This window comes from Ctenocephalides felis, unplaced genomic scaffold (genome assembly GCF_003426905.1).
Source record: "Ctenocephalides felis isolate EL2017-DRISC unplaced genomic scaffold, ASM342690v1 CF-g0.4_SCAFFOLD_00845, whole genome shotgun sequence".
In the NCBI taxonomy this organism is placed as follows: domain Eukaryota; kingdom Metazoa; phylum Arthropoda; class Insecta; order Siphonaptera; family Pulicidae; genus Ctenocephalides; species Ctenocephalides felis.
This window is the reverse complement of record NW_020536999.1, coordinates 64,722,775-64,741,202: the sequence shown is the minus strand read 5'-3', so window position 1 is coordinate 64,741,202 and position 18,428 is coordinate 64,722,775. Positions and strand designations below refer to the sequence as shown.

The following is an 18,428-nucleotide window of genomic DNA, read 5'->3' as shown; positions in this document are numbered from 1 at the left end:
ATAATATCATTTTAATAGATACCTTACCTTATAGTTCCGATGATTTTTGCGATCAAAGTCATACGTAGCGCATAACCAGATAATTTTTTATACGATTTTTCCATTTTTGTGCATTTTCGTGAAAGTTCTGCTTGGGAAATTGCCTTGTGAAACAAAGGACCCATCCATATTTATTTTTGCTTCATCATAGTATTCAGTACAGATCTTTTTTCACTATTTCTTCGTATCACTTCTAGAAATCAATTTGTTTAATTATTTTATTCTACATTTCTAAGTTTACAAATCAGAGTCATCCAATAATTTTTGTCTCGCTTTCATGCCCATGTTTTTGGCCCATACTGCTGAAAAATCAAAATTATACTAATTTTCTCATTGAGAGGCTCATTTTCTTATTACAATTAGTGCAATATCAGTGATAAAGAAAATGATGTTAAGATACAATTTTCACGTATTAAGTAAACTGCAATTTAAACATTTTGTTTGAATATTTTACCCATACATTTTTGACAAATATATATATTGATTGGGCATTACCAAAGCGTTAAGTAGTTACATATATGGTTGTTTTATTATTATTGCAAAACTGTAATAATTATGACACAATTATTTATATTTACCAGATAATTTAATGTTTATGACTTTGTAAAATGTGAATTTTAAATATTCATCATTATGTCTGTATTTGAATGTTTACACATACTTGCTAACCTATTTATATTCACTTACAATGCAGAAAAATGTATTAATACAGTCAACCCTCGGTTAACACGGCACTCTCCGACATCTCTCCGACTACACGGACTTCCTATTACACGGTTTTTGTTCAACAGCTCATAATTTCCTTGCGCAACCTATGAGTGATTCTAGTAACTTGATATCAAAAGGTTATTAATGTAAGTTTTGTGATCGACTTTTATCTTTTAGACTTGCCTGATTATATAATAGTTGTCCAAAACACGTTTGAGCTCACTACCGCGTCGCGCCAATTTTTGAATAAGGTGTCTATGTAATACATGCACTTCGTCCGTATTACTCCTACTTCAAGTTTTATTCCTTGGTCTCCAAACAGCACGATGAAAATGGTGCAATTTGTACTAACTCTGAGTTTCTCATAGCGCGGTTTCGATACTGCACTATATAAGTTTCCATAGAACGCACTACAAATTAGCCTGAATTGTATGTTAAATAAGAGTTTTCTTATAGCACGGTCCTCATACTACACGGTACGCACTTGCCGCGTTAACCGAGGGTTGACTGTACACTAAAAGTACTAGTTAGAATGATAAAATGGATTTCAGGTTGATAATATTTTATTATTAGATGTACGTATGCTGTGTAAAAAGTTTAATTAATTCTACACAAAGAAGAACAGACAGCATTTTTTGCACATTTTTACTTTAAATATTTTAAACTATAAAAATGTTTGAAAGATTACCAACTCAGGAAAAATTATGTATAAAAAGTATCTACTAGCAATATGCATACCTCAGAAATAGTTAGCACAACTCCCAGATTATCTGTATGTTAGAAATCGGTGATTAACAACACATGAAAAAATAAATGTAATAAGTTTACCTGTTTACAGTCCTTGAAACAACTTGTAAACTATGTTTAAACACCTGCTAATAAGAAAACCATCTTTCTTTTCGTACTATCCTATGCATCTAACCTATAATATAATTTCCTAAGTGAAAAAAATCATTTCATACCTTTATTGTGTGATGTGTATCTTTAATTTCTAATATCAACAAGTTCACAATTTTGATTGCTAAAACATACTATAAGGCACAGCTTTATGTCTACGACAATGAACTAACTAAAACTAATGAGGAGTTAGACAAAACACTTAAATATAAAATGTAACGAGTGGAGCACTTAACTTAATCTTAATTTAAAAATTTTGAGTAAAATTGTTTTTATTAAACTTAAATTAACTACTATACTACATTGTAAATGAAATTTACAAGTGGTAAAAAAATGGTAAATTGTATCAAAATGTTGGTCAATAATTTAAAGCAAGTAAATTATTATATATTTTAAAAATACTTAACTAATTAATTTGGATTCACTAAAAAAAAAAAAATTTTCATAATGATTTCATTAATAGGAACTAATATTCGCAACAAAAATATACATATGGCACTTAGCTTGACAGTAACCATACATTTAGTTACATTTTTAACAACTTTTGGGTGTTAGCAATAAAATAAGTGTTTCAATAAAAAATGAATTTGTGAAGAAATATATAAAAAAGATCATAATTTTATGGTGATATCCTGGTACAAAACAAACCATAAAATTACTAGAAGCACCACCAGTTTTCGAATGCGAAACGATTTTCTGCAATAAAATAATCAAAATATATACTGACAACTGCCAAATACCATGTTATTAAAGCGCAGATGTCTCTGAATCTAATTTCGATCCAAATTAATTATAACCCTATATTTCAAAAACTAAACTTCTTAATCAATCATCATCTCTCGAAGATTTTTTCTCATGATCAACGTTCTGCATGTGCATCATCCGAGGGAAATCTTAGATCTAAATGATGTATTTCCTCAGTTGGATTATAACTTTCAATCTTCAACTTAGAATTTGCCAGACGGCTTCTCGATCTGGCAAGAAGTTTCATTTTTTGCTCAAATGAGTTTACTGTAAACCATATGGACCCATCACCTAGCCTTGAAGCATTTGTTACAACTACAAAATATAAAACAATGTTATAGTTATAGATGAATTGATATTAAAATATGAGCTGGAAATTTTGATTTTTATTTATGACGTGATCGTTGTCCTTACCATAGAAAATGAGATGGGCAGCTGGTGTATTTTTTGCTTATTCGATAATGTAGATCAATATATTATAGAAATTATAAAAAATCTCTTTGTTATTTGAGATATGTTATATGTTATATATACATATATAGGTCAGTTTTTATTTGTTAGGCACAAATTTTATTCACAGAGTTTTCAGAAAGATAATAGCATAACGAATTAATTAGCCAACCATATTTTTATATTGGATACTTTTATTATATGAATAATTTATCTAATTTTGGACGATTATTAGGGCAAATTGAGTACCATTGTGCCAGGGTACAATAACGACAGTTGTAATAACAGCTAATCTATACTGATTTTGAGATAGGATCCAAAGAGCGAAAAATAAAATATGATTGTTCGAACAAGTTCACATTATTGCTTACTCTCAGTTCCTTACAATAACATGATCTGTTAATTGTATCTAGATAGATTACCTTACTTGAAAGTTGAACATTAGTAGTTATTTGCCAGCAATTTGTTTATATAATTTAGCTCAGTAATAATTATGATTTGTTTTTAAAAGTATGCATTGAGTATGGTTGTGACAAATTTTGGGATATGGTAATGATATGTACTTCTTGTTTTTTCGGGAGTAGAATAAATGGATAAAAAAATCTAGAATACAAAAAAGAAATGGCTGTCACAAACGTCCTTTGGTTGTGAACGGTTGTGACACTCTCCTTTTTCTTGTATGATTTGTTTTTATGACGTATTTAAGGAATGCATTTCAGTATTTCCTCTAGACAAATATTTGAACTACCATTTAATTTGATTTTCCCCCAGCTAACATTATTGCTGATCAAAAAAAAAGTTTCATAAGAGTACCCAGTCCCCCCTATACAGGTAAATTTCGCAAAAAAATCCAGAATCAATTTTTAATATTCGTTTCGCTTTTAATGCAACTTTTGATAAATACATTTTGTGGATGTAGTTATAGCTTATCGCCATAGAAACATATACAGATATCCTATGGAATTAAAGGTGCCAAATTATGGATCACGAAACAAACTAAATTTCTCAGGTTAGTATCAACATTTCATCGTCACAAAGTATTCCGTATCAAGAGTAATAATGGAATTTTAATATTTAATCATCAAATTCAACTTGCTAATTACATACCTATTGTATCTTGAGAAAATAGAAGCTTCTCTCTGATTACCAAAACTACGGCATTCAATGGATCTATATCCAAAGGAGATCCTCCAGTAAGTAACAGCATATTACTATCTGTACTATTTAGTTCTGTTAGCAATTCGGTTTGAATTTCTCGTAAGCCTTCCAACTCTTTAGTTAATCTTTTAACATCATTTTCTAAAATTTGCAACTCACTCTTTGTGTGATTCACCTAAGATAAAAAATCAAGTAACCATATAAATATAGAATGAAATAAATATAGAACTATATGAAAAAAATCTTATTAATAACTTTTGTATTAATTTATTACTTGTATATAAAGCATTGTCATTTCTCTGGGATCACAATGTACTTCGACAACGTTAGCTGGAGTTGCACCATTTTGCTTTGGTTTTTCTTCGACTAATGTTGGTTCCGGATTTTGAGCATCCAGTAATTCTATAATAGAGATATTAGGTTAAATATTAGATTTATTTAGTAATACAATAAATAATTTATAATAAATATATCAAGAAATATTTGTATAATTATCAGCATACTAAATATTAAAAAATAGAAATTTCCAATTGAATTCTTTGAAATGCATTTGGTTAGAGAAAAAACATTTTTGATCATGGTAATTTATCTGTTACTTGGTTCTAGATAGTTAGTTGATAGAGTATTTTTTCTCATAAGCGCCTGTGCTAAATTATATTTTGAAATATTTACTGAAGTCATAATCTTAAATCTGGTAAGATAAAAAATAAATGAAAAATTCTATATATTTGAACAAAAATTGGCGTTTCAACATGCCTGCATTCATCGTATTCAAATGTTAGAGACAAATATTTACTTGTGCAAACCAGCAAACTTTTCTCTATATTTGAATAGTAGAAAAATCATAACATTCATAAATACTATTCTCGAGAGAAATTAATAATAAATAAAAAAATCGGATAGTTAGTTTAAGAATCGATACTTGTACTGTGATGCACATTATTGCACTATACGATAAGTATAAGTTGTTCTATTCTTATTATATTTATTGTATTATTATATGAAAAATACGGACGAAATGGTATATATGAACACTTTATTTCAAAATTGGTTAGTTTTATTATCGTTTTCATGACAGTATAACCTTAAGAAAGCTATAATCACAATCCTGTCAGATGTTGAGCGTCATTGTCACAGTTATGTTGCAGTAATCAGTTTAAACATGTTAGGCGTCTTAAAAAGTTGATTGTCTCATGTATCTTAAGGACCTATTTAATGATAATCATAATTATTTCAATTAAAACCAATTAACTATTACCAGTATTAGTGATAACGATCAATTTTATTGTAATAATCAGTTTGATAAAATTTTTATTAATTATTCCTTTTTGTTCAATTCCGGACAAAATGACATACTCATGCAATGAACATAATAACATTACTATTTCGCAAGCATTACATGGCCAAGAAAAAAAAAGAGTGCGCCTAAGGTTCACACGCGATTGAAGTAAAACTTATTTGCTACTGTACAAGATGGCATTTAGGTAAAAACAAATACATCATATAACAATTTTGAATAATGTTTATTAGTAATATGGTAACACTCATGATGCACACATTTATTAGTGTCAATCATTATACATATATATATATATATATATATATTGATAAATTATAAATTATATATTTATAATAGCATTAAAAATATGTATAATATTTAAAAACAATAATGTAATTAAAGTCATACTTCAAATATGACATGATCGGTTTGTCATTGTAATTAGCATTTAGAAATGAACCTTACTTAGAGAAATAAAGTAATTGCTAATTATTAAATTGTATAATATTCGTTCACACAGTGGATTATATTAAACAACGCCTAAACAAATATTGTTTTCGCTACTTCAGTCATCGTGTAATTGTGTTTGAAAAACTTCATGTAATTAAAATTAACATACATTCATTGACTGCTTGTATTTTTTTTACTTTTTCGCTGGCCATATAATCTCATTCTTTAAACAGCTGTAATAATTGATGTCTTGCCTAAAAAATGAATATTTTCAAAGGTTTATAGAAACTACGAATAATATAGAAATAATTTCTAATCAATAAACTTACGTTATTTCATTGAACAAATATTCTTTTGATTCAGACATGTTTCATCAAATCAAGATTTGTACCACGATGTAACTTTAAAATGTTCATTTATCTATGCCGATTTCCTTGTTGATTTCGGAACGCGTACAACGTTGATGCCGGTACGCATACAACGACATATCTCTATTCACCTACACGACGTCTAATCACAATCGACCCGTATAGAAATAATTTCATCAAGAGCCGTAACGCACTTCCGTTGCATTTATACGGATTTACACCCTAGTCGCGCCTAAAAAAGTTTTACTTTAAAAATTAAAACCTGTCAAAGGTGATTGGTATTCGACTTCTACTCTAAGTAGGCAAGAAATAATTGCTAAAGACCAAAGAACCCACCGGTAAAAAAAGAGACTTGCATTTGTTGCAAAACGATGTTTTTTCGTTTAGTGCCCGGCAAAGATTGGTTATGAAAATGTATGACATGTACCCTTTGGGTTCATGCTTCATGTGCTAATGTCCCCAAAAAGAAGAAACTATTTATTGTGAACTGCTTTCTTAAAAAATAGCACCTCAGTATGTCTTTACCCTATATGTTATTTTGTCCATATTATATGTTTCCTTGAATAAATATGTTATTATAATTCCTACTTAATTAAAATACTATGTTACTGGTAGTCAATAAATCAAAAATCGGTATAAACAATTGAGACCATTATAATATGAATAAATAAATATTATTAAAATACAAAACACAATCTGATTTTGTCAGTATTTTCCCTATTAATATTTACACAGTAGCAGGACACCACGCAAGTACCTCCCGCATACGAGTCAGGCATGTTGCCAATGCACCCAAATCCACCATATTTGTAATTTTTAATACAATGCATTAATAAAAACAATTAAAATGATGGAATTAAATAAAAATTAAAAATTAATTAGCGTATTGTAAAAATAGCAAACGAATGAAAAAGCTCTCGTACCGAAATTGACGGTACAGAAAGGGTTTGAAATACGTGTTGTACATATGCAAGGGGTAATAAATGCAAAACATAAAACAAATTAAATACTAGAGAGAGCGAAGTTAAACAGAACGCAGTGCGGGCAATATAAATATCAAATTGTTTTATGCAAATATGACCGGATCGCATGCGAGTCCGTATATTTGCTTTTAATTCTCAAGGGTTGCCTGTTGTATATTACCGGCTTTTGTAAATAAATGAATGAATGGAACAAACGCCGTTGCCTTCTCCCCATATGCTAGCTATTTGACTATTTAAAGAAAAGTTGTGAATGAAAATTATTTCAGTGATTGAGGAGTACGTGGCGCAATAAGTGGTACGGGCTCGGCATTCCCACTGAGATCAAATCCCAAATTGAATAGAACCTGATCAATATAGTTATATACATTTTCAAACATTAGATATCATACATTTTTTTCCAACAGCATCGAAATAAAATGAATGCAGGAATTTGAGATATTATCAGAAGCAGTGGTGCATGGCATCGCGCCTTAAGGTAAATTTCTACAACTTTCCGTACCATAATTTAATTTTAAATTTTACAATTTATTGAAAACTGAAAAAATGAGATTTTTGAGAATTCTTAATTTTTTTGGGTATTCAAAAATTTGAATTTGTTTTCAAATTTCGATTTTTTTTTAATTTTAAATTTTTCATGAGGGATAGAGATGTATAAACAGCAATCACCTTGATTCTTACGACATTGCTCTCGGGAAAAAAAGCAAATTTTGAAACTCCATAACGAAAGTATTTTCTTTTATTGCAATTTGTTGGTTGTGGGCATTATTGCTTAGTTTACAAGACCTTAATATAATTTTTAAGAATTCGTTATTTAATTGTTTTATAATATATATTGTTAATTTTAAGTTAAATTCAATAGTTGTTTTTATATAACCTCTATGAAAGTGACAAACTGATAAAGGTGTGAACAATAAAAATAGCAAATAAAAAAGTTAATTAGCTAAACAAGAAATTTTACAAAAGATAAATGAAATAAATAGTTATTATAACTATTCTGATGAATATTTCTGATGGAAAACCAGATCAAGGTTATCTACAGAGTAATGTCTATAAAAATGCAACCACAATTCATTTATATGTTGCATTAGTTGAATAATGTAGCTATTGTTTGGTAAAATCCTTTTAAAATTAAAATAAGACATTGGAATTGTTAACCCCCTGGCCGTTTTAGTTTACTTCGCCTATTGGTTAAAAAGGACCAGTCATTTAAGCTTAAATAAGATAAGAATCTCGGAATTCGAAATACCCAGTTGTAAGTCTGTATATACTTGTATATTGACATTTAAAAGTTGTCTCAAAACCTACATATGGTACGTACACTCTACCATATGTAGGTTTTGAGATACTGCTGGGTATCTCGAACTCCGAGGTGAACTTACTAGGTAAAATCCTTTTAAAATTAAAATAAGACATTGGAATTGTTAACCCCCTGGCCGTTTTAGTTTACTTCGCCTATTGGTTAAAAAGGACCAGTCATTTAAGCTTAAATAAGATAAGAATCTCGGAATTCGAAATACCCAGTTGTAAGTCTGTATATACTTGTATATTGACATTTAAAAGTTGTCTCAAAACCTACATATGGTACGTACACTCTACCATATGTAGGTTTTGAGATACTGCTGGGTATCTCGAACTCCGAGGTGAACTTACTATAATGACTAAACTACAGATGACAAATTTTTGAAAATTATTGAATATAATCACGTTGCCATAAATATTTTTGACAAAATTTCCAATACGGTTTTTGTCTTCAAAGTCTGCATGTCGTATATTCATATGTTATAGTTTTTATTAAAAAATAACATCATAAGCTTCTTCCTGGTTTGCCTTGGTAGACTCAAAGAACAGACCAGCTTTAGTATTTTATTTTAATAAAGAAAGCATATGCAAATTTATTATTTTTATATCATTTATCATAATTAATTATTCTAATAATTCATTCAACGATCTCACTTCCTTTACTACTTTTGAAATTTCGATAAAAGTATGTTTACTCGTACATTATCAATATATGTACATTTATCGTTCTGTGCGGAAGAATATTGTTTACATAATTTTAATATATAAAAAATATTCCATGTTTAAATCAATTTCAATTCCTGATATAATTTATGTTATATTGTTAATCAAACATGGACTTTGAATAGTTCCCATATAAAATGTAATTGAGCGTTCCTTCACAAGGCTGCTCTAAAAATAGCCATATCATAAAAACGCCTAAACACAATCATAATTATGTGTATTAAATTAAATATATATTTATATAAAATTGTATGCATATATAATTTTATCTGTTAACAAATGACCCTCAAGATGTGATAACGTATATGAATAGAATGTGCAAATATTCAGTTATTGTTTAGAAATTTCATTTCTTTTCAGCTATAAATAATTTATATAGCACATTAAATGTAAATATATCATTTTGAATGATCTGTAATAAATTAAACGACTTAATTAGATAATTAGCGTAATTCAAAGATACCAGATTTGACCTTTTACGATGTGATGACATGAATGGAGAGTACGTTAGCAAATACGCACTGCCAGATTTTCGAAATAATTCGGTCTTACGAGTTATCAGTGTAGAATTTGTCCAAATTTACTATTAATAAATTAAATGTAACATATGCACATATCGATATAGCCAATTATGTTAAAGTATATATGATATAATATATATAATAATACGGACGAACTAAAAAATTAAACTAGATGAAAGTGGTATTTTTTTCAAATCAAGCTACCAAACTTACCAAATGTCTAAATCTATAACACTTATCAGTAATAACAATTTGGAGAAAACTTTGAACTGTTTGTATCGAAAATGAATTTTTCGCCTTCCCTAAAAAGTAAAAAATGCGATTTCCAATTGATATATTTGCAACAAACTTATGAAATCAGTGATGGTACTTATTATTGTGCACGAATACGCGATTGAGCTTTAAACTTTTTTTACGTTTTAAACATTTTTAAGCGCTTTTAATATTTTTAGATGTTTTTCAAAAAATTAACATTTTGTTTCAAAATAGAAATTAATAACATATCCGAGACTCACAAATCTAATGAAAATAATTGAATAGTTGTAAAAATTATTACTTACTAGAAGTGCAAAATGTACTATATTATCTTAACAATCATAATTATATCCGACGATGTACGTTTTCAATAAACGTTGGAAAAATACGATACAATTTTTCGAATATGGACCCTTATTGTAAACATAAAGTAGGAGACACTGGGTATGGTTGTGCCACTTTATTACCTTCCCGCAAGGTAAGTTATAGTAATCACAAAAAAATCTAAAATGAAAATTTTTGCATGTCTTCACGTCTTCTGAACATTTTGGCATATCTTAGAAAAAATGGAGGTATATGTTTTTTTTGTATAGCGAAGGAAACGCCTTTATGCATCCCTGACTCCATATGTGTGTGTATATGTTAATTTTTAAAGTTTACTTATACGGTTCAAGCTAATTTCAAAATTTCAGAAAAAAAAAATTTTCAACGTTTTCAAAAATATACGAAGCTTTATACTTCAAATATAAATTTTAAAATTACAATTCAGTTTGAAAATGGTAAGAAATATAACATCAGATGAATTTATTTGGCACCTGACACCCAATATAAATTTTCTCAAGTGTTTTGAGCCATAAGATTGTCACTGTATATTCTATGAACGATAAAATATATAGTAATTTTACTCGTAATTATCTATTTGAAAATGTTTAAAACAATTATTATTCATTGATCAATATTTATTGATTACTTCTTTTTTCCTCGAATATTTAATTCTGGTATGGGAAGTTTGCCATGCACCACTAGTTTTTGATCTGCAATAATTTTGTTAATTTACCAGTTAGCGGATAAAAGTAAATTGATTGGTAATTTGAGCATTTGTCTATGTGGAAATACTAAAATACTAATACTAATCAAATCATGACAGATATTAAAAAGGGTAAAAAACAATAGGTATTCACACAAAAATAACTTTTATTGTCAGAATGATGTAACATAACAGAACGTAACCATTTAGACAAAGCATATAAGTACAATGTAACAATATATAACAAAACAAATTTTTTTAAACAAAGTTAATATGAAATCTTAATAAAATCTTTAATGGAATTTTCCTTTTCCATTCTCTTTCGCATTTCGTCTAGGTAAAAAAACATATATCTTTTCAATACCCGAACAGGACCAGATAAGAAATACCTGTCACAGCCGTACCCTAAGCAAACTTTTGGAAACCAATCATCGTTATGACTGAGCTAAATTAGCTCAAAAACTAATTGCAGGTGACAAACTGCTCATGTTCAAGTTACAGCAAAATAGCAATCACAATGATCTATCTATATAAAAGTAACCAAGTACTGTATAGTTATACCAAGTAAATCGACTAATTTTAATTTTAACACGAGTCAAAAAAATTACTCATTCTTTCAAACTTTGATGAATTTTTAAAATTGAATTATTTGTCGTAATGCCGTAATATTTCAGTAAGTTCTATAAGGCCACGATATGTATCACCAAAAAAAGTTTCATAAAAATTGGCTTAAATTATTTTTTCAACAGTAAATTACAAGAAAACGGCTCTATAGATTTTCACCTAAAACTAATCAGTATCATTCCCAACTATTATTTTTCGAACAGTTTTTGATTTTTTGACTTGCACCAGCGTTAAATACTTAGGTTTACATCTGGACCGCAAACTAACGTGGAATATTCACATAAAATAAAAAAGGAAGCAAATTATGAACAAATTTAGACAACTCTACTGGCTAATAGGAAAAAAAATCTAAAATGTCATACAACAATAAATTACTAATATACAAGTCAGTAATAATACCGATATGGACCTATGGTATTCAACTATGGGGATGTGCAAGTATGTCCAGCATAAAGATTATCCAACGAACTCAAAATAAAATTTTAAGAGCAATAGTTAATGCAGCATGGTACGTTTCGTATAACATTATTCATTCAGATTTAAACATACTGACCGTAAAAGAAGTAATTCAGCGAAGAAGCAATTCATACCATATGAGATTAGACCAACATCCAAATCCAGCCATGCAATTAATCAAAAATCATGATCCAACTAGAAGGCTCAAAAGAAAATGGCCAGAAGATCTACTAACTTAATTTAAGCTCTGATATATTACTAACATAGATTATTTATTAACATAGATTATTTATTAACATGGACATATTTTATTAACATTGATTTATTTTATAAACATAGATTATCTACAGGGGAATCTCTTCAGTGGAAGATACCTCTAAACGTCATATTTATAATGATCACATAGACTCATAGAAAATTGTATTTCTGATTGTCTATAGTAAATAAAGAAAAAAAAAATTTTTGATTTTTTTAAATCGATTTGATAGTATGAGTTTAAATGTGAACGAAAAGTTTAACTTTTTTCGAATTACAAAGAAACAGCTCGGCAGATCCTCGCACAAACGATAGTCCTCATTGAGATACATCAAATAGCTTTTAAATTTCTGAAATTGGTTTAGGCGTTTTTGAGAAAACGTCGATTTACGGCTGTGTTCACACAAACACACATTCATACTTTTTCCAAATTTGGTCTAATTCGATTCAGAATAGCTTGAAACGTAGAGATAACATAAAATTAGCGAATCGCATTTTTTGATAAAAACGTAAACTTCTCCTTCGGGAAGTTAATAAAGGATCATTTACCAATAAAGTAATTCAAGTGAAAGTACAAAGACTGTAATTTTTTTATTTACCATGATATTTAAGAAGTTCATGCCTGTAAAATATAATCTTCAGAAAAAATCCAAAAAATATAACCCAATAACACGTGGCACCAATAATAAATTTATTAGATATAATTCATACTATTGGTTGTTTAATGGTGTTCAATTAGATACGATCCAAATAGTCTCAAGGACGTGGCAAACAATTGCTTAAATTGAGGTCAGGCCAGAGATTTGAACTCAGTCTATATGCACAGTAACAATTATTAGTGGCATCGAAAACAAGCAGACATGTGCAAATCTCTAATTTTAAATTAATATATTTCTATAAATAAATTGTATTGGAATAATATTTGTCATTTTAGACAAATGCATTGAGCAAATAAAGAAAGCAATTCATTCATTCATTGTTCATGATAATAGAAATGTTTGTGTTAGGGATGCGTGCATTTAATAAATAAACTTTATAGTTATCTACAATAATGGTGATTATAAAACACACGTAATATTTAGGCAAATATGTATTATAGCCTCATTATATCAAATAAAACTATCAATCAACAGTCCAACAGTTTACAATATTTCAGCAAGTTTTTAGAGTATATATATTGGGCATAGAATGTATAGCTAATGAACCATTTATAAAGCTTCAGCGACATATAAACTATTGTTTACAATATTAATTTAAAACAACATTTCTTTTTTTTTAATTCAATCGTTTTTAATGAATAAGGAAATAATGAAAATTTGTTTCGAAGTTTTATATCAGAACATTGACATGATTTAGAAATTCATTTTTCTTAATCTTGATTTCTTCATTTACACTGAAATATCAAACCAAGATGTTGAATTTCTTGAATCTAATATTGAAGTTTTTAAGTATAACAGATATATAAATTTTGAGATTTTTAACATTCAGAGAAAAAAAAATTCACGAAAAATGATTTGTTAATTTTATGTATACTCGACGTTTTAAGTCAATCTGAATCAAATAATATTAGGAAAGAGTATCTGATATCAAAAACGCCTGAATCAATTTCAAAAATTCTTATAAGGGCACTCGTTGGTCGGTTATGCATGACGATCGGCCAAGTCGTTTCTTTGAAATTATTGGAAAAGTGTAAAATTTTTCGACCACGTTTTAGGCTAGAATCTTTAATCGATTTCAAGAATTAAAAAACAGTTCAAAACATTTTGTTTGGGAATCTCGTTAATTAGTTTATGTTAAAGGTCGACCGGGCCATTTCTTCGTAATTAAATGAAGTAAAAGAATTTGAAGATTGGGATAAAACATTGTATAAAAATAAATTTCATAGTATAAAGTATATGTATATAAAATATAAGTATATAAAAATTCATCAAAGTTTAGAATTTTGCCGCGTCCTTGAGTAATTCTAATCAGAATCTAGACCGAAGCATCCCCATGGTGTTTCGTAGATCGCTACTGATTATAGTTTACACTTAATAAAACATATTTTTAAACCCCGAAATGAAAAAAAATAAAATGTATAGGCGCATTGAAGGATTTAACTAATACCATAAGTCAGAACCTTGAAGAGAAAAAGCATACAGTAGCAATATTTATTGACTTTTGATACATTGGATCACAATTTATTAATTATTAAAATAATAGGGATTAGAAGGTTTGCAAATTAGCATGTTTAAAGATTTCCTATCAGAAGGAGCTGTAAGGACCAACGTGACAAGTGACAGATGCAAAATAAACTGTGGAGTCCCACATGGCTTAGTTTTAAGACCTTTATTATATCTCATCTATACAAATAATCTTCAAGAGGTAAAAATAAAGGAAAAATACATTCTATATGCCGACGATACTGCCATAGTTTATGCAGACAAAGAGAAAAAAATGGTAAAAGAGTCGGATAAAACTGTATGGGAATAAATTTCAAAAAAAATCATCAAAGTTTATAATTTTGCCGCGTTCTTGAGCGATTCTTTTCAGAATCTATACCGAAGCATCTGTACACGTTTTGTGGTGTTTCGTAGATAGCTACTGATTACAGTTTACACTTAATAAAACACATTTTTAGACCGCGAAATAAATAAAATGAAATGTATGAACAGATTAATTTAATTTATACAAATACAGATGTTACAGGTTTCCTTAAAGATGTCAATTGAAAATCGCTTTTAAAGAAAGCGAGATCTCTATTTTAGAAATAAACAGTTAAACATTTTAGTTGAATAGAAAATTCAAATTCTTGTTGATGAAGTCACGTATCGGGATATTATTAATGCAAGTTGCCTTAAGGCAAAACGCTATTAATAACTAGTTTTGAACTAATTTTTAGATCAATTTTACACAAATCTAATCACCTGAAATCTGTCTAGTCCTTCAAAAAAATACAATCACCAGGCCATCGTTCTATTTTTATTACTATTGTTTTTTATGGATACTTGCCAAACTTTTATGTATATGGATTTATCTAATGATAAATTTAGTTTTTATTGGTTCCATGACAAAAACTTAAAACTTTCAAATTTAAATAAAAATTGTTCGATTTAGTTTTCTTTTTATTAATATTTATTACATTGTTCATTATAATTTATTGATACAAAATGTAGTTTCATGAAAACTTGATTACAAGAAAAAAAATTGAATATGGTTCCAAATGAAAAAGCAAATATTTTTAAATAGATCATGCAATATAATTTACGCATAAAATATATCAATAACTTTACTGTTTCGACATTGTTTACGGGTTTTTATAGATAACTCAAGATTGTAACTGCGTTCTGACAAATGTCGATAAAAGTATATACAATGCCATATGCATTTGCCAAGAATAAACTGTTCGAATTGCTTTATAATTTCACCTTTATGGAAAACCTTTTACCGAAATACGATGTGTGAAAATAACATTCGTAACCAAACAGGTGAAACAATTGTTTTTAAATTTCTTGCAGATTACACAAGATTCACACAGATTCACACAAAATTTAATTCATAGACTTAAATTAAATTAATAGACAAAATTAGAGATATATCTACGATAAAACACACTTCAATTACGCTTATACATTCAGTAAAAATTAATAAATCTCAATCGAATGTTTTTTGAATAATCGAAATCGGTTGAATCGTGCTCCCGAAATCGTCGACGAAAATTTGTATCCGCACACACACACTCACACATACATTCATTTTTTATAAGGAATGCCAAAATGTTCAGAAACCACTAAAACGTAAAGATATATAAAAATTTTCATTTGCAATTTTTTTGCAATTACTATAATTTAGCCTACGAGAAGTTAAAAAACCTGATTCAAAGCTTTTTGATATAAAAAATTCTTAAAAAAGGTAGGTCAAAATTTTTAGTCATTCAAGCCCATCGTAATTCTGATTCTATGGTTATTTCAACAAGCTTTGCCAAAAAAACATTTAATTTAGAACTAGCGAAATAATAAAAAGTTTAATAAAACATTTTCTTCATATGAACATTCACATCATAAATTTACCATGGAAAAAACTTCATATCAACTTTGATATAGACAATTGTTAAAAAAGGTATACGCATAGACCTGTTCCAAATCAGTGTTTAGGCCTAAATGTTAAAATAGTAACATTTAAATTAAAAGTTATTTAAATTTAAATATTAAATACCAATAAATTATCAATTTAATTTTCTAAATGTATATATTTGTAGCCGGAACGATGATTGCGAATGCCGGAACCGGCGAATTCGCATTTATAAATAGTCTAAAAGCATGCTGACACTTTCCAGAACAAGCATTTGGACTCACAATTTTGTGACAAAATAAAATGGTTATAAAATTAAAAATAATTTATAAATTTTAATAGTAAAACATGTCCTCGAAAGTATTTAAATAAAATTCATCACCGTTGAGATAATTTTTCTTAACTTTCCATTAATTTTTAGGTTGAATTGACGATTGCATTTTGGACATATAAATATCATTCGGTTCATTTAATATTAAAGACCAAATTAATATTAATTTTGGGAATTTAATACTTTGAAAATTGTATGAAAACTCTTAAAGTATTATGCATTTTCCAATAATGGTAAATTAGTTAGGTAAGAAAATAAGGTATGTATTAGTACGCCATTCCTACATACAAATACATATTATGAATGTGAGTTCTATATCTAAATGATAAGGCAGAAACCACTATAATGCATAGGGAGTAGTTCTAAATTCAGTCGTTTTATAATAAAATAATTCAAAATTTACGTTTTACAAACATTTACTCATATTTTTCCAAACTCACCCCGAACTACGAAGCTCTGGTCATCCTTCCTGTAGCCCAATTTATCCTTTTGCACAAATAACCAATAATTCAAAACATCCCCTACTTTTAACTTCACTTGAGGATCGTAGAATGACCAGTATCCATTTCTCTCTGCAGTAATATCCCTGGACAGTTGACCAGCTTCCAAGCCAACCATGGGTTTATTCACAGAACCATGAAAGGCAAAAAGTTCAATTCCTTCTTGGTGCGGAATCGACACCCTCAGCCCTCGTGGATGGTAAGCTTCAACTTTAGCCTGAGGTACCACAAAGACACCTTCCTCGATTTGAAGATCTCTTCCGTTGCCATTGTTGCCATGAGGAGAGGCAATGGCGCCCAAAGTACACATGGCAATGAAGAGCATTTTGAAATTCCAACGGCACATATCACCGTACAGAGCACTTGTAAAGTTTTTTCTCAATAAAGCACTTTTTTTGAAAACTTAGATAAAATTGTTGACAAATTAACACAGTGCTGTGTTGGAGCGCAAAGGCCGACTGGCGGTGACTGATTCGATCACGAATTAGTTAGTTAGTCATTTGATGTATGAAGATGCTGTCCTGGTGCGATAGTATGAGTGGTAGTGGTTTTATTTGTCGCACAGATGTGTGTAATATTAAGTCGCGTATTTTATTCGCTGACTGGCATATCTCAACTCAAAAGCGGCTGACTGGATGAGATATGATTTATCCACACACTGTACGAGGGACTTTATAAACGTTTGCTAAACTTGCGCCATTCATTACACATCATTATACTATTTATTTGGTGAATTAAATTAAATTTGCACTCTTTACAATTTACAAATTCAATGGTCGAATTAACCATATTTTTAACTTTTCGGTGAGTTATAGTAATCGAAAAAAATCGAAAATGAAAATTTCTATATATCTTTACGTTTCAAAGGTTTATAAACATTTTGGCATACCTTAGATAAAATGGATGTATGTGTGTATGTGTATGTGTGTGCGCGTGTGTGTGTGCGGATACGAATTTCGAGAACACGGTTCAACCGATTTCAATAAATCAAAAAACATTCGATTCCTATTCATAAGGAGACGTACTGACTAATTATTGGCAAACCCAGGTCCAACCGTTTCCAAGATACAAGGCAAAATTGCCAATAACGGTAACTCAGCTTTAAGAGAATTTTTTGGGATCTAGCAACAAAAAAATGCCATTTGGTGGTCAAAAATGATCATTAGACAAATACACATCAAATTATCAGACGTTTCAAAAAGATTTTAATAATGCGTATAAATTTTGGTTAGACGGCGACGCAGAGCTTACGCGCATCGATATTTCGTCTCTATGCAGCTAAAGCAGCGCCATTGATTTGAAAAAACGTTT

The 18,428-nt window shown here is 29.0% G+C and overlaps 1 protein-coding gene across 1 annotated transcript; it reads right to left on the bottom strand.

Moving 5' to 3' along the window:
• Nucleotides 1-2,195: 2,195 nt before the first annotated feature.
• LOC113363702 lies at nt 2,196-17,444 on the bottom strand. The gene is made up of 4 exons (XM_026606184.1): nt 17,058-17,444; nt 4,271-4,398; nt 3,946-4,171; nt 2,196-2,703 (listed from the first exon to the last, which is right to left on the bottom strand). The coding sequence occupies exons 1-4, from the start codon at nt 17,440-17,442 to the stop codon at nt 2,504-2,506; spliced, it is 939 nt and encodes a 312-aa protein (XP_026461969.1). The 5' UTR covers nt 17,443-17,444; the 3' UTR covers nt 2,196-2,503.
• Between the last annotated feature and the right edge of the window lie 984 nt (nt 17,445-18,428).

Bases quoted from the DNA above. Each gene is read 5' to 3' on its own strand.
- LOC113363702 (XM_026606184.1), bottom strand. From the start codon at position 17,442: ATGCTCTTCATTGCCATGTGTACTTTGGGCGCCATTGCCTCTCCTCAT. The intron at 4,399-17,057 runs GTGAGTTTGGAA...TCTCTATTATAG, and splicing joins CCAGAGCTTCGTAGTTCGGG to AATTACTGGATGCTCAAAAT. The intron at 2,704-3,945 runs GTATGTAATTAG...TATATTTTGTAG, and splicing joins ATTTTCTCAAGATACAATAG to TTGTAACAAATGCTTCAAGG.